The 22877-nt window shown below is 34.7% G+C and overlaps 1 protein-coding gene across 1 annotated transcript; it reads left to right on the plus strand.

Annotated features, from left to right (window-relative positions):
* The first annotated feature begins 251 nt into the window (after positions 1-251).
* Positions 252-22727, plus strand: LOC127674025 (vomeronasal type-2 receptor 116-like). The gene is made up of 6 exons (XM_052169837.1): positions 252-472; positions 6161-6455; positions 6803-7594; positions 8308-8523; positions 15282-15405; positions 21799-22727. Exons 1-6 carry the CDS (start codon positions 252-254, stop codon positions 22725-22727), a joined length of 2577 nt encoding a protein of 858 aa, XP_052025797.1.
* The last annotated feature ends 150 nt before the right edge of the window (positions 22728-22877 follow it).

A 22877-nucleotide genomic window follows, 5' to 3' on the forward strand; every position in this document is an offset into this window, starting at 1 on the left:
AGAATAGGAGCAAACTCATATTCTAGATTGTTTTTCATTTGAATAGAGGGCCTCATCTGCAGAGCTCAAGAGAAATAGGCTAAAAATTCCCAATAGAAGGGAAGGAGGAAACAGAATAATTTTGGAATGATTAGTGTGACAGTCTCACTCATGAACAAAGTTCAAAACAACCATAGTTACAAAAACATGACCTTAGCATATATGTGTTAGACCTGCATGATCTGCATCAAGCAAACCAATGTATCAATAAGATGTTCTACTGGATTTTTATTTCCTTGTTCTTACAGATTCCCAAATTTGTCTCTGCCTTTAAGACTTCGAATATCAGTCTGTGCTTTTATAAAACCCCTGAAGATTTTCACCATGAAGGAGATGTTGTAATAGGTGCATTTTTTCCTATTCATACTTATTACTCTCCAAACAAAGTTCCACATCCAACTATACCGTACCAATATGTGGACAATTATTTACAGTAAGTATGATTATTCATTTTTAATGTTTAGAATTCTTATAATTTAGTACACGTGGTCATTTAAATGTACTAATACTTTAGTTCCCTTTTAATATAACAACTTCTCTTATAGGTACTCTTATAGATATTCTAAAATATATTCTTTAAATTAATTATCACTTTTGCCTCTTTCTACTTTTGGTGGAATAAAATGGTATCATTGAGTTTATTCATTCTAGTTTTCTCATTTGATTAATAAAGTACATGTCTTCTTTGCAATTGCTGTTATACCACACTGTCAGAATAGTTTTCAATATTATGGCCTCAAAGAAGGATAAAGTATTCTCAGGCTGACCTTGTTGCTCATGTTCTGGGTGTGTTCTTGTGCTTACTTCACTAAATGAAGTAAGTCCTCAGTGTTTCTCTGCTGCTTGATTGAAGAGACTGTGCTTTGGTACATGCAGCTGAATTCAAATTAGTGTCTTACAATTAGAAGTTGTGAATGCTTTTGTGCTGCACAGATATTTCATCTATCTCATATTTTTATAAGTGTTTCTTTGCTGATTTAATTTTTATTTTCCACTTCCCAGTGTTTACTGATTTATGCTGTTTGCAGTATTTTCATTTTCATGGCTGAATTTACCAAGACATCATGACTATGAGGGGGTCATCTTTTGGCTGTTTTAGGTTTTGTGAAATCTTCCAGATGGATGGATAGTATTAGACTGGCCTTTATGAATTAGGGAAAAAAATTCCTATATGTTTCCTGATAAAGGAGATGAGATGTATTTATCCCAATCAAACCTTCTAATCCCATAAAAACAATCTTATATCTGTACTTATTCAGAAAGTAGGGCACTAAAATAGAACATTAACACTTTGAAATCCCTTTAAACACACAAGGAATCCAGTTGGGAGTTAACAAGTAAAAAAATAACCAAAAGAAATACAGGTGTAAAGGTAAATTATGCTCAGTGTGACAATATTATGTGTTTGGTAAAGTTACAGTGAGGTGCTAAGAAGTATATCAAACATAGTGGAGGAGAAAACAAGTTTAGGTATGAATGCATATTGATCATTATGTTACCCTGAGAGATTTATTTTTTTGAAAAGTTAACTAGCATTTATGGGTATGGAAAATTTGATTTTTAGATAAAATATTGGATTATCAGTCTATTTATTTTAGAGAATCACAAATTGTATCAGAAAAAAATCACAAAATTTTTTCAAATGCTTGTAAGGTATTGAGGAATATCTTTTATTTTATCATAATTATTGTTCTCTGTTTATTATTCCTGTGTCCTTTACTCTCAGCAATTCAAGCAAATACTGTAGCTTTTGTTTTGTGATCATAAGTGTTTGGCTTGTTCATTATAAATAAAATTATTTTCCTTGCCACAAATATTTAACATTCATTAATATTCCTTGTCATTATGTAAGAAAAAATTTAAATTCATGACATAAATGTATTGGCTTTTATTATAAAAGTGTTAACAATATTATCCCATACAATTCATTTGTGAAGTATACTTTTTTATTTAGAATTGACCACAAATAGATATACATACTGCAAAGCTGACAACATTCTTTATCTTTTTTACTTAATCCTTTACTTATCTCTTTGGATATATTCTATTTAGTTTAAACAGATGATTTCTTTTCTCCATCTGTAATTCTTACTCTTTATATGTTTGTACATCTACAAACAAATAAGTGGGCTATCATTATGTTCTGATATTTTAAAGGCAACTTTTTCTGAATAGTTCTTTCTTTTTATCAATCATTTAGCAAGTGTAAGAAGTGAATATTCATCGTGTAGAGTGTTACTGATGGATATAGAATAATTTTAAGAATAAATAGGCTTTTTGATTATTACAGTAATAGTATAGTCTTTTCAAATTTATTATCATTTAACATTTGTGTGTGTCCACATTCTTTCTTTGTAGCTCACAATTTCAGGTAAAAGAAAAATTGTGAGGACAGATTTTCTCATCTTACACAGAGTATCTTGAGATCAAATTCAGACCCTTGAAGCCAATTCTAGGATCCTATAGTGGCTTAGCCAATTTATTAGGCAATGTTTTCAGTCCTTTTATTGGTCTTTCTAGTATTTTTACAAATCCAGCTGAAAATTCCTCTTTGTTTTTATGAGAGTAAGTTTATTTTCTCACACATCAATTAAAATATGTGTATGAACATATATCTCAAATTGGTTTTTATCAGCCATATATTCATTTCCTATATTTGTAGCTTTATAAAGTTGGCATATCTATAGAATATATCTCTTGACCATGTAGATACTAGTTATGTACCATCAACAGTTTTTTATAATATATAAAAATTCTAATATCTGGAATCTTATTTTAAATATTTCATTTTATGATATATTTTATTCATGCTTGATATTTTATATTCAATGATCAAATTATAGGAAGTTATACTACAGCTAGAAGGTTTTAATATGCATTCCCTGATAATATACACAAATTTATCATTTTGAATGCAGATATTTAATTATAAATGTATAAACACCAATCCAAATGAAGACTACATTTGTTTGAAAAATGAAGAACCTATGAAATATTCAATTGCCAATTTTTTATTTCTTTTGTAGATAATGAAATCCTGGGGTCTTTATGTCTATCATATGTATATTTTCAGTTAATGTGGTTCTAATCTTAACTATATTTTGATTCTGAATTTGCCTTTGATTGAAATTCCTCTCTTTGAATTTCAACAGTATGGTTTTTCAGTACAAGGAGATAGACTGGATCATGAGTGCTCACAAAATTCCTTCATGGCCTTTCTTTTATTTATGTTAACTAGAAAACCTTTCCTTGGTGTTTTCTCTGTTGCTTCCATTTTCCTTCATTCATTCCTAGTTTATGCTTTTCATTGGCTCTTGGGTATTGTTGTCAGCTTTTTATCAGTGTGTTTTGTAAGTAAAATTTGATTTTTGAGCAAAATCAGAAATACCAACCCATCAGCTCACAAAATATACACCAAACTTTCTGGCCTAAGGTGTTTGGCAAAGGGTTACTGAGATAAGTACTGGCATCTCTTGTTTTTCAGTGTAGTAAGGATTAGATTACCATTCATCTTATATAGATATGTGCATCCAACTAAAATATTTACATTCAGTAATAATTCAGACATATATAGACTGATTTTCTATAAACAATATTTCCATTCTCAATTATTATAAGATTAAATAATAATTTCAATTTGATTTATTGAAATTGCATAAGTAGAGAATGATATTTTCTAAGATTTTCATAAATGTTTATGCTGTAAAAATTTATATAAGTCATTTCTCCAGTGTTTGATGTTTACAAGTGATTTGTATGCTATTTTGTTGTGACTATCATACCTCCTGGAATATCAATTCTGATCCATCACAATGACTTTTCTGAGTACATAACAATCTTATATTTTAAAACCAAACTAGATTTCTACTTTTTTATTATTTTCACATGGCCCAAACCCAAATAATTTGAGTAACACCTTAAAACATGTAGGAAACTTACATATATTATTCATAATGAATTTTGATCCAATCTCTGAGGTACCAGATTCAAAATCTCTGAGGGAAAAAATGCTAAAAAAATAATCTGAATACAATATTTTTATTCATACTATTGTTTTGTGCCTCTTGGGTGTGACCATCTTTTCCTTTTCTCTGGTTCTTTCTTCGGAGGTTTTCCAGAACATAAGGAATTTTAGTGATGCTGAGAGAAGCTCTATTATATTTGTCTAACTGTTCTATCATGTGGCTGTTGTCCACCATGTATCTTTGCTACTAGCTTGATTCACACATATTCTCATCTTCTTTTTCCTCTAGGCAGATATTCAACTTGAAAGTTCACTATTAGTTGATATTTTTGGTAAACTCTAATGAATTTCTCTTTAGTCTTTAAAAGCATATTCAGCATATGTAAATTTACTTCTATACAGACTTTCATTTGGTGGTAGATAAATATTCTGTGTACTCTTTCCTTTGGAAGATTATTATACCTTGGGCAGAATACTTCAAAGCATACCACAGTTAGAGTGTGGGTATGTGAATGAGTTTGTGTGTGTGTGTGTGTGTGTGTGTATGTGTGTGTGTGCGTGTGTATAAGATTATGTCATTCTTGACTCTTAATGAAGGAAGAGTCCAGAACTAAGAACGAGAAAGGAGATCAAATGATATAGAAGATGCTTGAATGCAGGGATACCAACCAAAAAGCACTACTATTGGGAAATGGAATAAACCCAAGAAAAAATGTTTTACTGTCAAGGAACATGAAAATAATTAGAGATTTTAAGAAATTATGAGTATTTTAACTTCAAATACAGAGATGCAAAGTTAGGAATTTAGTTCAGCATAACCTCATTAAGCTCTCTTTCCTCAAATTTGAAATGGTAGTGTATATTCTCAGTCATTATATAAGTATGTGATCTGAAATTTTCTTTGGCTATTACTGAAAATTACTTGATGATTCTCAGAAGAGAATGAATCTGAACTTTGGACTTTAAACAAATTTGAGGATGTTTTAAATTATGGGAACTTTTGAAAACAGACTCAATGCATTTTGTATTATGTTATGACTACCAGGTTAAGAATGCCAAAGACTTGAATGTAGTGGTTTGAGCAGGTATACCACCCATATTCTATTGTTTTTAAATCTCTTGCTTATAATCAGTGACACTATTAGGAGGTGCGGCCTTGTTCAAGTAAGGAGTAGACTTTCTAGAGTAATTGTGTCACTGTAAGGGAAGGTTTATTGGACTAATAAGCCAAAGATTTGCCAATGCGTTTTAGTTTCCACTTTTGCTGTATGTGGATTAAGATGTAAAATTATAAGTTGGCATTTCTGCCATTATACTGTTGTACTTTCCATCATGACCATACTAGACTAAAACACTGAAAGTTTAAGCTATTCTCAGTTAAATGTTTTCCTTTATGAGAGTTGCCATGGTCATTGTGTCTTCTCACAGCAATAAAACATGAAGAACAACAGCCTCTCAGCTTGAGGTTGCTTTCTGTGGATACCCCCATTCTCCATGGTTGTGTTTTGATTCTTGTTAGCATTCACAGAATATTGTGTGAAGTTATACATACTATGAAATCATAAATATATCTGTCCTGAAGTATGGAGAAATCATTGAGGTTATTCCCTTGAGATTAGTCCCAACCCCTGATTATAAGACAAGAGTTTGTAGAATCTTTCCACTGCTCCTGAACTAAGTTCTATAAGTCTTTCAGGTGAGGAAAACATTACATAATGGAACCTAAGTGAAGTATTTTTTATGCCCAATAGTCTGACACTGAAATTAAATGGAATACTATTTAATAAACATATTGCTTCTAAAATCTGATTGGTTTGCAATAAAATGGAGGATTTTCATAATTAGAGGTCTCAAAGGGCCATGATCAAGATATCAGAAGATTTATAATTTTGAAGGAAAATGATTCATGTAATGTAGCCTGAATTTTTAGCATAATGTAATAAATAATAAATAAATTATGCTTTGAGGAACTATAGTTTCTGAATATTAATAATGATTTTGCCAATCTTAACATGTTTACCCACCTGGTTCCACCCATGCATGATGATAAAGTTAAATTTTATATTTAATAGAAACAAAGATGAACTATAAATTTTACTGTACTCAATATGTGGTCCATGTTGTATTCCTCTTGTATATGTTTTGTCATTTATACAGCTATAATTTTAAGAACTACCAGTATATTCTGGCTTTGCTCTTTGCTCTTGAGGAGATCAATGGGAATCCCAATCTTTTACCTAATATATCTATTGGATTTGATTTCTACAATGTCAGATTCACTAAGAAGGAAACTCTTATGAATGTATGTTTTTGGCTCACTGCTCAAGGGCAGAAAATGATTTTTCCAAATTACAATTGTGTTAAAAGTAATTTTACTACTGCCCTCACAGGAACATCATGGACAACGTCTGCCCAAATTGGAACATTACTTCAACTCTTTAAATTTCCTCAGGTAAGAAAATGTAGAGGGTGGGACCAGGGATTCAGGTTGCTTTGTTGATAATAAAGGTATTTTTAAAACTACAAGAGGGGTATTCAAGTTATTTAACATCAAAGCAAGCACACAAACACGTGGATATAAATCCAAATTTCACTTCCATGCAATAGAAAGGATGGTGACATAAATAAACCCAAATAGTTTCTTGAAACTAACAGTCTAAGCAGAATTTCTATTAAATCCAATAAATAAAATATTCCTTTAAAATTAAGAAAAAACGACCTAAGTTTTTCTGTGGTCATTTGTTGCTTCAGGAATGAAATTTTGCTTGATGTTAATATTCTTCCTCTTACTTGGTTCAGCTATCTTTTGGATCTTATGATCCCATTTTGAGTGACCGTGGTCAGTATTCTTCTCTCTACCAGATGGCCCCCAAGTACTCATCAATTTCACTTGGCATTGTATCTTTGATGGTTCATTTTAGGTGGTCCTGGGTTGGTCTCATCCTCCCAGATGACCACAAAGGGAATATAATTTTATCAGAGTTCAGAGAAGATATGGAGAAAAAAGGAGTCTGCATAGCTTTTGTGAAAATGATCCCTATCACATGGACTGCATATTTTTACAAATTCTGGGAAAATATGGATGAGACAAATGTCATAATTATCTATGGTGACATTGATTCCCTCACAGGTCTAATGAGAAATATTGGGCAAAGATTGTTAACAGGAAAAGTCTGGATCATGAACATTGAACCTCATATTACTGACTTTGCTGACTATTTCATGCTTGACTCATTCCATGGTAGCCTAATTTTTACACACCATAATAGAGCGAGTTTTGAGCTTACTAAGTTTATTCAAACAGTTAATCCATACAAATACCCAGAGGACATTTACCTTCCTAAGTTTTGGTATTTGTTTTTCAAGTGCTCATTTTCTGATATTGATTGTAAACTGTCAGCTAACTGTCAGTCCAATGCTTCTCTGGATGTGTTACCTAGTCATATATTGGACATGGCAATAAGTGAAGAAAGCAGCAATATCTACAAAGCTGTATATGCTGTGGCTCACAGTCTGCATCAAATGCGTCTTCAACTAATACAAATACAACCACATCAAAATGGGGAAGGGATGAACTTCTTCCCCTGGCAGGTAATAACCACTCCACTATATTGTATTATCAGCACCTTGATATATGAGATCTGCAATGACAGCAAGTTAGGTATTTTGAAATTATTTTCATCTTGTCCACAGTCATAACAATTTTTTTGTCTCTAAACTCATTTAGAGATCAAGACATTTTCAAGTGTGTGTTGTTAATAAATGGGATGAAAGATAACACTAAGATATGTTATTAGTCAATACAAATGTGATATCATCAAAAGCTAGATAAATAATATTCTCATGATAATACATGTAATACAAATAAATAATTTTTATGTGTATATATTGCCACAGGATTAACTGAATATACATTTAAGTGAAATACTGAGTGTGCTTTTATACCTAAATAACACCCTTTTTACCCTTGAGATATCAACACCCTCATTTTAGACTGTATAACTCTGAAGGTATTCTGAATGTAAATGGGTCTAGCGAGGTTTCAAGAAAGTTAACATTTACATGAGTCAGAAATCATTCATTCATTACCAAAGTTTGTTCATAGTTTTCTCTTGACGCTGAGTTGACATTCAAAAGCAGAATGGCATTCCTCATACTCAGCTATTCATTTATTCAACATTAATGGAAACTTCATTAACTTGACTTTCTCATAATAATTTAAGATAAATAAGACACATTCAAAGCCATTAGTTCAATTCTGCCTCTTGGACACAGTGTAATATAAATTCATGAATCTCTTTTAGCTTAACATTTTCCTGAAGGACATTGCTGAGAGAGACAACATGAATTTAGGTGGAAGAGAGAAATTAAATGCAGAATATGACATTCTTAATTTTTGGAATTTACCAAAGGGTCTTGGACAAAAGGTGAAAATAGGATCCTTTTCAGCAAATGCTCCTGAGGGCCAACAGTTGTCCTTATCTGAGAAGATGATACAATGGGCAGAAGGATTTTCAGAGGTGCGCTATGTGTGAAATCATTGCTTTAAGCTTGTGTTAATAATAAAATTTAAATTTCAGATGGAACAATTGTTTTCTGACATAAGGCCCATCAATCTTTGATTACTAGACTAAAATAACACAGTAGTTATTCTAGGAAATTATGTTTTCTCGTTTCGTCATTCAGATTAGTGGAAGTATTCAGTGCTAAATAAAGCCTACAGTATTTTTAATATGAATATTATTTTGAAATTTAGGAAAACTGGAAGAGGAAATTAACTGCTCTGTAATGTCTCTTGTATGACATTACAGAGCAGTTAATTTCCTCTTCCAGTTTTGACCTAAGTCTAAAACACTTGGGTCAAAGTATTTTAGAAATTTTCTCATTTGGGATTAATAACATGGAACAATATAAAATTTACTTTTAATTGTGTGATCAAAAGAACATCCAAATGTGACTTATGAAAAAAACAATATATTTTGGGTTAGGGTTCCAGAAATATGAAAGTCCACCATGGATGGGAACATGACAACAAGGATTGCTTAGTCATGAAAACAGCCTAAAACACCAGAAAGATGTTTCTATACACCAGTATTTACAGTAAGAACAATAAGAAACCTAGATTAGAGAAGATGATTAAAATGTTTCAATTCCAACCACATTGAAATAATTTCTCCAGCAAGTCTGTATCTTTAAAGTTTAAATTGCTTGCCAAATGGTGGCACTAATATGGAAATAGGCATCTAAATACTTTATCCTGTATAGTATTTTCAATACCATAAGTCTTAACTTAAGGGATAAGTTAAGGGATAGTTAATCCCTTAACTGTCCATATATTCTCAATAGGTCCATTGTCATTCTTGCTTAAAAATTCTACCCTATGTGTAGCCGCCAGCAGCTACATGTAAACTGGGTTACCTGTTGAGAGAATTTTGGGGTCATAGGGAAGAGCGGCGAAAAGAAAGTACGGCTAAGTCAATGTTCACTGATCAAAGCCGTAAACTTTAATGGCGCCGGACCTTTTAACAGTTTGGGCAAACCCTTCCCCCCAGACTCCAGGCTGAGTTCCGGTGGAAGTTGTCTAGCTTCTCTTGGAGGTCTTCGTCTTGACTGCTCCGGCAGCTGGGTGGGTCACCTGTTTAATTCAGGAATCCCTATACCAGGAAGAACAATGAACTTAACCTTTACTACGTGCACTCCACCCTAGGTGGAGCAGGATCCTGGCATTCTGGGAGAAGTTAACCTTGACCAAAGTCAAACTCTGACCAAGTGCAAGACTGCCCCAATATGGCTCTGTACATGTCCTCCCTTTTTTTATTAATTTGAACACGAGGAGGTAGAAAACAAGTGGATAAATATCCTTCATAAGAAGGCGGGCCTTAACCAGGAGGGGAAGCATTGACCGTAATTCCTCTTAAATATTGTATAACGTCTTTTTCAGAGGAGGGGTAATAGGCTCCCTTATTATTTTAAGGACAGCCTCTCGACGTTAACCCCTATGCAATTAGGTGTACTTCCTGGGGACTCAGAAGCAGAAATTCACCTCCCCATGCAGTGCTTTGCCTCGCACGTCTCGCTGGTACCCATGTTTGTTCAAAAACAAACACACATAGATCTGAGTTCTATGTGGCTCCCTCTTTGGAGATCCACTTGTGTAAGTTTTGAAGCCAGGGGGGTCTGCAAGTGTCTTTAACAGACATGTAATCTCTCCATCCAGGTGAGCCTGGGTGGAGACAGCCAGTCTGCTTAACAGACAAGGTCAAGAGTTAAAGGTGGAATAGGATTAACTTGTCCCAGAAGTATCCAATTCAGTTGTAAATTAACAACTTTAAGGACCCAAGGCTTGGCCTCTGAGGTGGGAGAGGTAGCCTTGTGAATCAAGAATTAAGCTGTTACTTCTCAGGAAAAGTGGAGACTATATGTTAAATTAACACAGCTGGCTGAAGATTGTTAGCCATCTTCAAAATTGGAATCTTCAATATTGGGATTATTTCTAGACTAGTCTATGGTTAAGTCAGCTGAACACAATAAGGAGAAGAGTCATTTTAACTCTTCTAATTAATTTTTCCTAAGCTAGCTTAACAGTCTCCATGTTCTGTCCCACAAAGTCTAAAAGCTTGAAGCTAGGCAATTTATCTAACCTGGGACATTTAACAATTGAGGTAAGTCAAGAACATATATCCAATATAGCTCTTATGTTACCATGGTCTGGGCATTCAGCAAGCACAGTCAGCATATCTTCTGCAGCATTCTGTGGAAAAAACAGAGGACATGCCTTCTCCCCCAATATTAAATCAGGATCATGGCATATGTTAGTAAGTGAATTCCTTCATTTCACCTAGACATCAATATGTCTAATTACAAGATGTCATATACATTTAGCAAGGAGTTTCTTGGCATCCAATTTTTAAAATTTTCTTAAAAACATGCAAGCATAATATAAATGATATGTACAGGGACACGATTTCCCCTCTCTTCTTTCTTCCAAGATATTGTTTTATTAATTTAAGTTGGAACACAAAGTATAAACCATAACATAGGCAATAACTATGTAATTATATAAAATATAGTTGCTTTTTCTGTTAGAGCAGTTGCAACTAGACAGCCTAAAAATGAATCATTAGTCACATGTACATATTTTTTTAATCTTTTAAATTAGAAATATGAATATCATTTATCTGTAATAACTAAGTCCTCTAGGATTAACACCATTACGTGGTAGAGGTAGAAATTGAGGACATCAAGAACAAATCTTTATAATTTGATGTGCACAAAATATAAAATTATTTCAAATACCTAAAGGACAGTCATTTAGAGAATATATCCTTTGTTCTTAGAAATTTGAATCACATTTGTATAAACTGTAGAAATTAAGAATTAGCAGTATTAAAAATGGACCAATTTTAAGCAATTATAAAACCATGAGCTATGTATATCTACTATTATTAAAAGCTTGACCTTTAACATCTTAAAAATAGCTGCTATAGCACCCAATTCAGGTATCTGTGTTGAAGCAGGGAGAAACTTAAAGGAATAAACATGTGATCTGATAGTACAAATTATCTTTTGGATAACAATTATTAATTTTGCCTAAAAATGCTTACCATGTAATAGACCAACCATTAATAATAAATTTGATTGTTGCTTGAAGCAAGGAACAAACGTTTCCTACCTTGAAAACAGAGGTTTAAGACCTTCTGTGGCAAGCTTAAAATGAGGTAAATAAGATAAAGCCAATTAATATATCTTAACAACCTTTGAAAGCCATTTACCTAAAAATTCTAAAAGTCTATAGGAGCAAGGGCCTGTAACAAACATTCTATGAACATTATACACTGAAAATTTTAAGATCTTAACTTCTAGTATTGAAACAGAGACAAAACACTTTTTCTCACAAGACATAAGGCTGTTAGCCATTCCTTGAGGCAAAACTTTCTAATGAAATTGTTTTGTTGTCTCTTTAAAATTAGAAGCAAATGCTTTTATAATTATCAGAATGTAAAGCAAAAAACCAACCCTTTAAATTTACAATAATTTTATAGGGAGTAGACAGGCCAAATGTTAATGCTTTTATAGCCTCCTTGACCTTTCATAGATTTGAACTGCATTTTAACCCACACCTGGATAAGTCAAAAACTTTTTTTTTTTTTTTTTTTTTTTTTTTTTTTTTAAAACCAAACACTCCCTAGGTGGGGCCTGTAAGGCAGAAACAATTTCTCAAAAGCTTTCTCACTAGCTTCCCCTGAGGCAGTTCTAAGCTTTGCATTAACTCAAATGTAAAAATTCTGCCCTAGGATCCACCCTGAGTCCTTGGCAAGGACATTGTATGAGATTCCTCAAATGTAAATATCTTCTAATCTGAGCCTTTTAACTAAGACCAGACCCAAACCTACAAGGACAATTTAAGGATTAAACAAAAGAAGCCTGTAATTTCATGGTCAAAGGAACCTACTTGATATCAAATACATTTCTACAGAGATCTCCTTTTTAATCTTGGAGGGTTAAATTTTGCTCCTACCATTGTAGCCTATAAACTTGTGGAAAAGAGGCAATGGGCCTCTAAAACCCATAGCTGCATCACTCTCAAAATTATCTTAATTACAAAGTGTTAACAATTACGAGCCTGCAAACTGAAAACTGTAGCCAATGACACACTGATTTTTATTGTAACTCAATGTTTTCTTGCAATATTAGAGCACAATTGTAATTTTGGAAGCAAATCTCAATTTTAAACAATCTATTTTCTTTAAAATTAATGGCAAACACATATTTACAGCACAAGGTTTGTATGCCAGTTCTTATGTTCAAGTGTATAACAGTGTAACTTATTAAAGAGACAATATTTTAGATCTTAATCTTCATTAAGTCTAATCTCCAGGCCAAGATTCACATGAAACACCATGCCAATTTAGGAGCGTCCCAAAGGCCTGTATTTCCTGGATTGTGTCATGCCATGTGGTGTTCAAAATGGCGACTACCCTAAACTACCAGCCTTAACCATCATGCCACGTGTTCAAAATGGCGACTACCCTAAACTACCAGCCTTAACCATCATGCCACGTGTTCAAAATGGCGACTACCCTAAACTACCAGCCTTAACCATCATGCCACGTGTTCAAAATGGCGACTACCCTAAACTACCAGCCTTAACCTGACTTTTGTTAATAACATTATACCTTTTAAATCATGTGCAGTGACTTAAGCCAATACTCTATAGTCAAGACATGCAAAATATACCTTTAAATCCAATTATAAACAAGAACAAAGCATGAGTGGCGTTAGGCCACGTGTAGTTAGTTAAGATGGCTCTAACACTGAATTACCAGTTTTAAACTAACCTTTTCTTAATAACACTATACCTTTTACATAATAACCAATTAATTTATAACTCTTTAGTCAAGAAATGTAAAGCCTTATATCATTAAAACCAATTAAAAACAAGTATAAAGCGACTACATGAATTTCACAAGCCAAACCAAAGTCTTCCCAAATCTCGAGGTTTCTGGGCTTTTAAGAGCGGCTTTTTCCCCAGCCATGTTTCTGTCTTGGGTGAGTGAGCTACGCTGCTGCAGCGTGGCTTTGAATCAATCCCCACACAAACTGTGGCTAGCTCAAAAGGTTACCAGCAGATGTAATCTTTACCAATTTTTTCTTTTTAACATGAAACAGTCATTCACACAAAGACACAGAGAGGACATAAACATACACATAGACAGACAGTCGGTCGGTGCACCGGGACAAACACGGAAAGATACACAGAAAGTTAAGCGTGCTTGTTAAGCAATTGCATCCATTTTCCTCTTTAAACAGCTCTTAGAAGCTGTGGACATATGCCTATTTTTAAAAACCCCTTTCTTTTCGCCGAAATCAGCTCTTACGAGCTTTGGGCAAATGCCTACCAAATTCCTTCCCCATATTTCCCTATCTTATCAACCCAAGCAGTGCTGCGCTGGGTCCACGCAGTATGCTTGAAAAACTGTATCCATTCCTTGCACTCACAACCATAGACACGAATTCACTAGCGCTAGTTTTGCCCTCTATGTTGCTTACCGTGCGGACACCATTAATTTTCACCTTTTCCACGAAGCTTCGCTGGATAGGGCTACCTCAAGAAATTCTCTCGTGCCAGGTCTTCCCACGTTCAGGCGCCACTATGTAGCCGCCAGCAGCTACATGTAAACTGGGTTACCTGTTGAGAGAATTTTGGGGTCATAGGGAAGAGCGGCGAAAAGAAAGTACGGCTAAGTCAATGTTCACTGATCAAAGCCGTAAACTTTAATGGCGCCGGACCTTTTAACAGTTTGGGCAAACCCTTCCCCCCAGACTCCAGGCTGAGTTCCGGTGGAAGTTGTCTAGCTTCTCTTGGAGGTCTTCGTCTTGACTGCTCCGGCAGCTGGGTGGGTCACCTGTTTAATTCAGGAATCCCTATACCAGGAAGAACAATGAACTTAACCTTTACTACGTGCACTCCACCCTAGGTGGAGCAGGATCCTGGCATTCTGGGAGAAGTTAACCTTGACCAAAGTCAAACTCTGACCAAGTGCAAGACTGCCCCAATATGGCTCTGTACACCTATGAACAATTGTCCTAGCTTTTTGAACCTCGGGAGGAGTCTTGTATGGTGTGCACATGGTAAATCTTCTATCTACTAGTTTGCCTATATACTAACACAAATACAGAATTGTAATAACTTAAGAAATGATTTGAAGAAGTACAGTTCATTATATTTTGAAATATATGATTTCCTAATTGAGGATGCATATGAATAGAGAAAAGTATGAATAATACCGCTCCCTTCTATCATCTGTGTATTTGTTCTGAGTGTCTCATTGCAACTTAGCTAGATTTATCTTGATATGTCTTCCTAGAAATACTCATGCCTTTGTTTTTATGTCCAATATAATCCCATCAAATTGAAAGACCAGGTTCCAAAGCATGGTGGAAGGAACAGTGATCAATGCATTAGTCAGAAAGTACAAAGGTCGTATCAAACTGGAGCAATTCTGTGGTCTATATTATATTCTTTATCACCAATCTTTCTAAAACTTGCCTATAACTCATTATATGTACAATTTCTCTAATTATTAGATAGATAATACAATCTATCTAATAATTCTCAGATAAATCTTTTAGCACATTTGTTTTTCCAGGGCATAATCTTTCTAAATTTATTTTCAAAAATACTTGTGAATTCATTACATAATAGCCAAAAATCCTATTTATAATCATTTTTCATAAAACCATAAGATTTAGATAAATTTCCTATCATTTTCCTAAGATCCCACAGTCTGTGTGCAGTAAGAGTTGTGTGCCTGGATTCAGAAAAGTTATCCTGGAGGGCAAGGCCATCTGCTGCTACAGTTGCACTCCCTGTGCTGACAATGAGATTTCCAATGATACAGGTAAATGCAGGTTTTACAGAAATCTTTTCCACTTCTCCAGAGGATTCCATAATAAACTAGCCGATGAATATGGTCTGAATTCAAATCAGAAATAAAAACTTTTTATTTCTTTATTTAGGAATTTATTTGTCATAATTCTTTACAATCTCTTTGAAATGGATCATTGTGGTCATTAAAAAATCATAATTGATTTATATCTGAGATTCAGTGCCAATATTGATTGTGGAAGAAAAAATAAATATCTTCAGTATACTCCACAGTATGTTTCATTTGATGGTACCATTTAGCCCATATTGATAACATATCAGTCTAAGATTTTCAGCTGTGTTTCAATAAATTTAATACCCAGATCTTTAAATCTTCATAGTAGTGATTATCTCCAACTCATTTTCAAATATATTTTCTCTCCTGTTTTAGTTCTATAATTTTTTACCATGCATTTTGATTATATTTGCTCCTTATCTTAGGATTTTACTGCTGTAAACAAACACCATGACCACAGCAACTCTTAAAAAAGACATTTAATTTTGCTAGCTTTGAAATTAAGAAGTTCCGTCCATTCTCATCAAGGTGTAAGCATGTGAGTATCCAGGCAGACTTTATATAGGAGGACTTGAGAGTTCAAAATATTGTTCTGAAGTCAAACAGAAGACTGCCTTCCAGACAGCTAGGACAAAGGTCTTAAAGCCCATGCCCACAGTGCCACACCTACTCCCACAAGATCACACCTTTCAATAGGGCCACTCCTTGGGCCAAGCATATGCAAAGCATCACATTCCACTCCCTGGCCCACAGAGGTTTGTTCAAACCCAAGTCGATGGGTTTGATACCTAGCCATACCATAATAATAAAAAATACATTTTGTCTGACTTCTAAAGTCCTCATAGTCTATAGCTGTCCAACAATGTTAAAAGTCCAAAGTGCAAAGTCGTTTCTAAGATTCATTCAATCACTTAACTGCAATTCCCCCAAGCAAGATAGTAAACCAGCTGTTCAAACTCCAAACTCTGCATCTCTACATCTGATGGCAAAGTAGACTTCAATTCCCCAACTCCTTTTTCCTGGGTGTAACAAACTTTTCTCCTGGGCTGGTACCACTCCCTGTTAGCAGCTTACCTCAAAACATATCTCACAGCACTGGCATCTTTAACATCTTAGGGTCTCCATGTCAACTTCAATTTCACAGCTTTTTCTTCTGGGCTCATCCAAATGACTTATATCACTTCTCTAGCTCTGCCATCTGTAACCCTCTAGGCTCTGGTTGCCTCCACTCCACAGCTATTGATATTCTGGGTATTCATCTCATGGTATTGACATCTCCAATACACTAGGGTTTTCTGCTACACCTAGGCTTCATCAATAGCCTCTCATAGCATCTTTTTATGGTACCATGCTTCAACTTCTTTGCATGACCACTTAATCCTGGGCCATCAACTGCAGCTGAAGTTTTACCTTCACCAATGGCCTTCTATGTCTTCTTACAATGACAAGCCTCAACTGCTCTCCATGACTGCTTCACACCTTAGAATCCAGTACCTCCAGGGCAATTCTTACACATTACCAAGTATATCTCTAGCTATAGGTGCAACCATGGCTATCTCTAGAACACAGCCTCTTTGTGCTCTGAGAAAACACTTCCCAGAATTCACCACAATAATGCTGGTCTCTTCTTAAAAACTACTAATTTCTTAGCTCTAGCTAATAAGCATCAATTGTCCAATAGTCCCTTCTATTCTTGACTCTAACACCAGAGATTCATTATGATGTTACTGAGTTTTGCTGTTTCCTGGGACTGAAATTTTGTATCTTTTACTCTGTTACATTATAACCTGCTTGCTGTTTTCTATCTCCTTCACAGACTAAGCTTGGCTATCCTGGAATTTGTTCTATAGATTTACCTTGAACTCAGTGATCTGCATACCTATCTCCTAAATCCTAGGATTGAAGGTGTGGTCCCCCAAGCCTGGATTTAAGCTTTCCTTTACTTATAGATTGCTCATTATTAGGCTGCACTTGAGCTCAGAGATATGCTTGCCTCTGTCCCCTGGGAATAAATGTGTGCACCCCTATTCCTGGACCTAAACAACATGGTAGGATCTTCCCCAATGCCCTAGTCCCTTATTTGCTTATTTCCTTGAACACAGAATTCAGCTCCATTCTACTTTTCTGTTCCCCTTTAATATTTTAACCATGTTTTATAATTTTCCTTTTCCAACTTGTTCCTTTTCATTAAAATCCTCTTCAAAAAAGTGTACTTTATTGACCATACAACAGAACTTACACCAGGCTGATTTTGAGGCTTCCTTTTTTAAAGTAATTAATCTAAATTTGTCTTCTCTACACCTAGGACCAGGGACCTATGCCCATAGAGACATAGAGACATACCTATGCAAACAAGGCTTTTTAATAGTTTCACTCTCTCTACCAAGCATATACAAACCATCCTACCCATCTCAATCATCCCAGATTTATTCCCCTCTTTCTTTACTATAAAAAATTATTCTAGGTAACCTATGTAATACTTTCTGTGGTACTCATCCACTTCTGTGTTTGTAGATCTCACTTGACAATGGTCAACCAAACATGTGATGCATGATAAAAATGACTCTCCTCCCATGAGCTAACAATTGCCAATCTATTATTTTCTGGGGGTGTGTTTCATGCCTTCTCCAACTCTTTATTTTTTTATTGAGTATCTTCTTCATTTACATTGCCAATGGCAAAACCTTTCCCAATTTTTCCCCTCCCAATAGCCCCCAAAGATTCCATACCCCTCCTCCCACCCCCTGCCTCCATGTATATGCCCCTCTACCCAACACACTCCCACCTCCCCCCATTCTCCCACCACCATCCATTTCCCTTTGTTGGGACCTCTATTGAGCCTTTACCTGACAAAAGACCACTCCTCCCACTGATGCCCAACAAGGCATTCCTCTGCCACGTTTTTGGCTGGAACCATGTGTACCCCTTGGTTGATGGTTCAGTCCCTAGGAGTCTTGAGGTGTCTGGGTGTCCAACGTAATTTTTCGTCCCATGGCGCTGTAAACCCCTTCAGCTCAAGTTTTAATCATGTTTCCCATCACAGAACTTTCGAAAGTTCAAACTTTCTTCCACAACTCTTTACATGGGACTTTGGTCTGGCTTAAGTCTTTATCTTATAAACACATAAGTCCAACTGCCCAATATATTCAGAAGACACTGATTTCTAGTAGGTATCTGTGTATTACAGTGATAGCTATCTTCTTGCTTTCTCTTGGATAAAATGTTAACAAAACATTTTATTTTGCTGTTAGGCCTTTCATTGAAGATTAGTGTTCTTTTTTTTTAAGATTAGAGATCTTTTGGGGAGATGTGTCACAAGATGCAAGGTTTGAGATTTTAAAATATTCTGTGACAGTTGAGCTCTCTGCATTCTCTATTCTGCTTTCAATTCAGGGTTAAAGAACTTATCAACTGCTCCAGTGTCATCTCTGCCTGAATGCTGTCATGCTTACTGATGTGGCAGAAATGGATTAACAGAGTAAACCTATAAGCAAAGAACCCAGTCAAATAATTTGTATGAACCATTGTCTTTACACAGGAATAGAACAATAACTAAGACAGCATAACAACACAACCCCTTAAATGTTTTTAAAATTTTTACTTAGAAAATATCTAGCTGAGTTTATTGAAGAAGCAATTGATAGTTATTGCTATTACAACCCTCATTTTCATTAGTATTAGTTAGATATCCTTTTCTATTTTCTGTTGCTGTATGCGAATGATACAGATTTGATTTTTGAATATAATAGATTAATTGGTATCACTATTTGAAGTGTGAGAGTAACATTATGCTAGGATCTGCCGAGTTAGCTTTTGTTTTCATTAAGAACATAGTGTGTATGAGAGAAGGATTCTTGTCTGGCACTTTGCATGTGATTCTTGCAACTAATGATCTAATTCCTAAATTACTGCATAAATTGATGAGTTTGCTATCATGAGACAATACTTGGCAATTTTGGGGGGTGGGGTTTCTCTGTGTAGCCCTGGCTGTCCTGGAACTCACTTTGTATACCAGTCTGGCCTTGAACTCAGAAATCTACATGCCTCTGCCTCCCAAGTGCTGGGATTAAAGCCATGCTCCACGACTGCCCAGCTCAATTTTTTTATTACTAACTTTCAAAGTGAATATCTAGCAATGAATTAACGTTATAGATATATATGTATATACATGTATAATATATGTATTTATATGTGTACATGTATGCATACATCATATTTTATATATACATATTCATATATGTACACACACACATATATATAAAGATAGATATACAGAGATGTACAGAGAAACAGAGATAGAGAACATGAGAGACACAGGATTATAATATTTTATCACCATCAAATTCAAAACATATTTTACATAAGTTACTTAATACTCCCATCACTGAATCTCAATTATGCTTAATTGTTTTTGCCTGGCATCATAAAATTTATACTGAATTTTATTAATTTTTCACTCTAATTAAATTATAAAAAGTAGCAGAAATATTTTAATAAGCAGAAAAAGTGAATTAAATGAAAACTTATGAAGTTTTTATTAGATATTTGCTTTATTTACATTTCAAATGGCATCAACTTTCCTTATTACCCCTCTGCAAACCTCCTATCTATTGTCAATTTTAACATTGTAAATGGTATTGTATTATAGAAATACACAGAGTCTGAACTGATAAACTGTATAACATGATTTGGGTGACTAAGGTGGCATCTGTCAGCCATACTCTCCTCGAATTCTAAAATAGAAGTTTTTCATTTCACTGTTGACAGTCTTTTAATAAATTTCCATTTAACTAAATAAAACTTGGTCCCCCTGAGAAAATAACTTTTGAAAGATAACTTATCACCCTGCATGTTTTAATTGTGGCTGCAAAAATTAAAAAGTCTGTGTGTGTGTGTGTGTGTGTGTGTGTGTGTGTGTGCTGTAAATTTATAAGTATATGTCTATGTATAGCATGTGTGTGTCTGCATATTATTGTGTATGCATGCATTCATGTATATATATGTGCTCATGCATATTATATGCATATCACAAACTGAGTTTTTGAATGTATCTTGTGTATGCATAATAACAACTGGTCACATATCAAGACCATATCTGCCATGGGTTATATTTATAAACTCTACTGCATGAATACTAAACAATGCAAATTTAAAAATAATGCTTATTAAAAATTGTACAATAATGTAATACTATTTTTAGTAGAGATATTAATTTAATAGTATGAACGAGTTAAAATTTTAAATCTGATGGTAAATTCACATTTTAAGAAATGTAGAAATATTTGGGTATATTGCTAACGTAAGATATTTTATGCTAATCCTAGCATATACAAAATTTCAAGAGTATAGTAATATGAAAATATTCTCTAAAGTCTGTCAGCTATGGTAATAATTTTTTATTTGAACATTGATTCTTGGCCCAATTGATATGAAAACAGTTATTGGAAGCTTTTTGTATTTACTAATGTAATGAGGTTTCTTCACTAAACTCCTGCAGAGAAAGAAGAGAATTTACAAACACAGAACTTTAAAAAGAAAAGTAAATTTAGAACTGACTGCTGAAAAAGCATTATATGAAACTCATTGCAAAAAAATACTCTTTTTATTGGATATTTTCTTTATTAACATTTCAAATGTTATCCCCCTTTCAGGTCTCCCCTCCAGAAACTGCCTATCCCATCCTCCTTCCACTGCCTCTATTAGGGTGCTCCCCCACCCACCCACATACCCACTCCAGCATTGCTGACCTGGCATTTCCCTACACTGGGGCAATTAACCCCATCAGGTCCAATGGTTGTTCCTTATACTCTCTCTTTTGCATGTGTAAATCATAAAACATATGTAATTTGTGAGGTGATATCAGGCCCATTGGACTTTATGCAATGAAATTCCATATATTAGTTACCTCCAAAAGAGATATACCTATGTCTAAAGGGCAGAAAAACTTGTTAATCAAAAGAGGAACAATATTAAGTTAGATCAAGTCACTATATAAGAAGATAGACTTTAAGAGAAACTACTGAAAGGTGTTATTTACCTAAAGAGAAAAATTATTTCCTATAGAAGTGCAGATAACTTAGGTAAGGGAAAGAGTGTGATGGTGGGAAAGAAAGAATAATTGAATGAAAATCCACTGCCTGTGAACATGGATACTTAAAGAAATACAAAAGAAAGAAGGAACTCTTTATAGGTATGTACGTATCCACAATAGTGTAGTTATTGCTTTTTCCCTAAGGAAAAAAAAGAAAGATAAAATTTATAACAGATCTTGTCCATAGAAATGATTCAGCAAAAATAGGAACCAATTCAGTCTGGACTCATGACCTCATGATAATCTCCATTTCTGACCAGATGTGGATCAGTGTGTGAAGTGTCCAGAGAGTCACTATGCCAATGCAGAGAAGAACCACTGCTTCCAGAAAACTGTGAGCTTTCTTGACTATGATGACCCTTTGGGGAGGACACTGGCCAGTATAGCTCTGAGTTTGTCTGCACTCACAGCCTTTGTAACTGGGATCTTTGTGAAACACAGGGACACTCCCATTGTGAAAGCCAATAATCTAGGTCTCAGTTACACCTTGCTCATTACACTCACCTTCTGTTTACTCTGTTCTTTGACCTTCATTGGTCAGCCAAATGCAGCCTCCTGCATCCTTCAGCAGACCATATTTGGAGTTGCATTTACGGTGGCTCTAGCTACTGTGTTAGCCAAAGCTATTACTGTGGTCATTGCCTTCAAGGCTACCTTTCCAGGGAGAATGGTGAGGTGGTTAATGACATCAAGGGCTCCAAACTATGTAATTCCTATCTGCACTCTGATCCAACTTCTTCTTTGTGGACTATGGATGGCAACTTCTCCTCCATTTATTGACCAAGATTTCCAGGCTGAACATGGACACATCCTACTTTTTTGCAACAAGGGATCATCTGTGGCCTTCCACTGTGTTCTGGGATACCTCTGCTCCTTGGCACTTGGGGGTTACACCATGGCCTTCTTATCTAGAAATCTGCCTGATACATTCAACGAATCCAAATTTCTGTCATTCAGCATGCTTGTGTTTTTCTGTGTCTGGGTCACCTTTCTTCCTGTCTACCACAGCACTAAGGGGAAAGTCATGGTGGCTATGGAAGTGTTCTCTATCTTAGCGTCCAGTGCAGCCCTCCTTGGTTTCATATTTGCTCCTAAGTGTTACATTATCTTGTTGAGACCAGAAAAAAATTCTTTTCTTCATATCAGAGACAAAACACGTTCTCGAAGGAATAAGTCTCTTAAAATATAATGAAAAAAATAGCTTCTATGTTAGCAACTTTTAAGAGGATGAATTAATTCACTATTCCACTATAAACATATATTATAAAATTATGATTTGAAATCAATTTTATCAAATTTTCTTTCTTTAACTTTTCTTTTAGAGAAAATTATTTTTTCA

The sequence above is a fragment of the Apodemus sylvaticus genome, chromosome 23 (assembly GCF_947179515.1).
Source record: "Apodemus sylvaticus chromosome 23, mApoSyl1.1, whole genome shotgun sequence".
NCBI lineage: Eukaryota > Metazoa > Chordata > Mammalia > Rodentia > Muridae > Apodemus > Apodemus sylvaticus.

Coding starts and splice junctions, on each gene's coding strand:
- LOC127674025 (XM_052169837.1), top strand. CDS start 252: ATGTTCTACTGGATTTTTATTTCCTTGTTCTTACAGATTCCCAAATTT. Junction 7,595..8,307: donor TGAACTTCTTCCCCTGGCAG/GTAATAACCACT, acceptor AATCTCTTTTAG/CTTAACATTTTCCTGAAGGA. Junction 15,406..21,798: donor TGAGATTTCCAATGATACAG/GTAAATGCAGGT, acceptor ATTTCTGACCAG/ATGTGGATCAGTGTGTGAAG.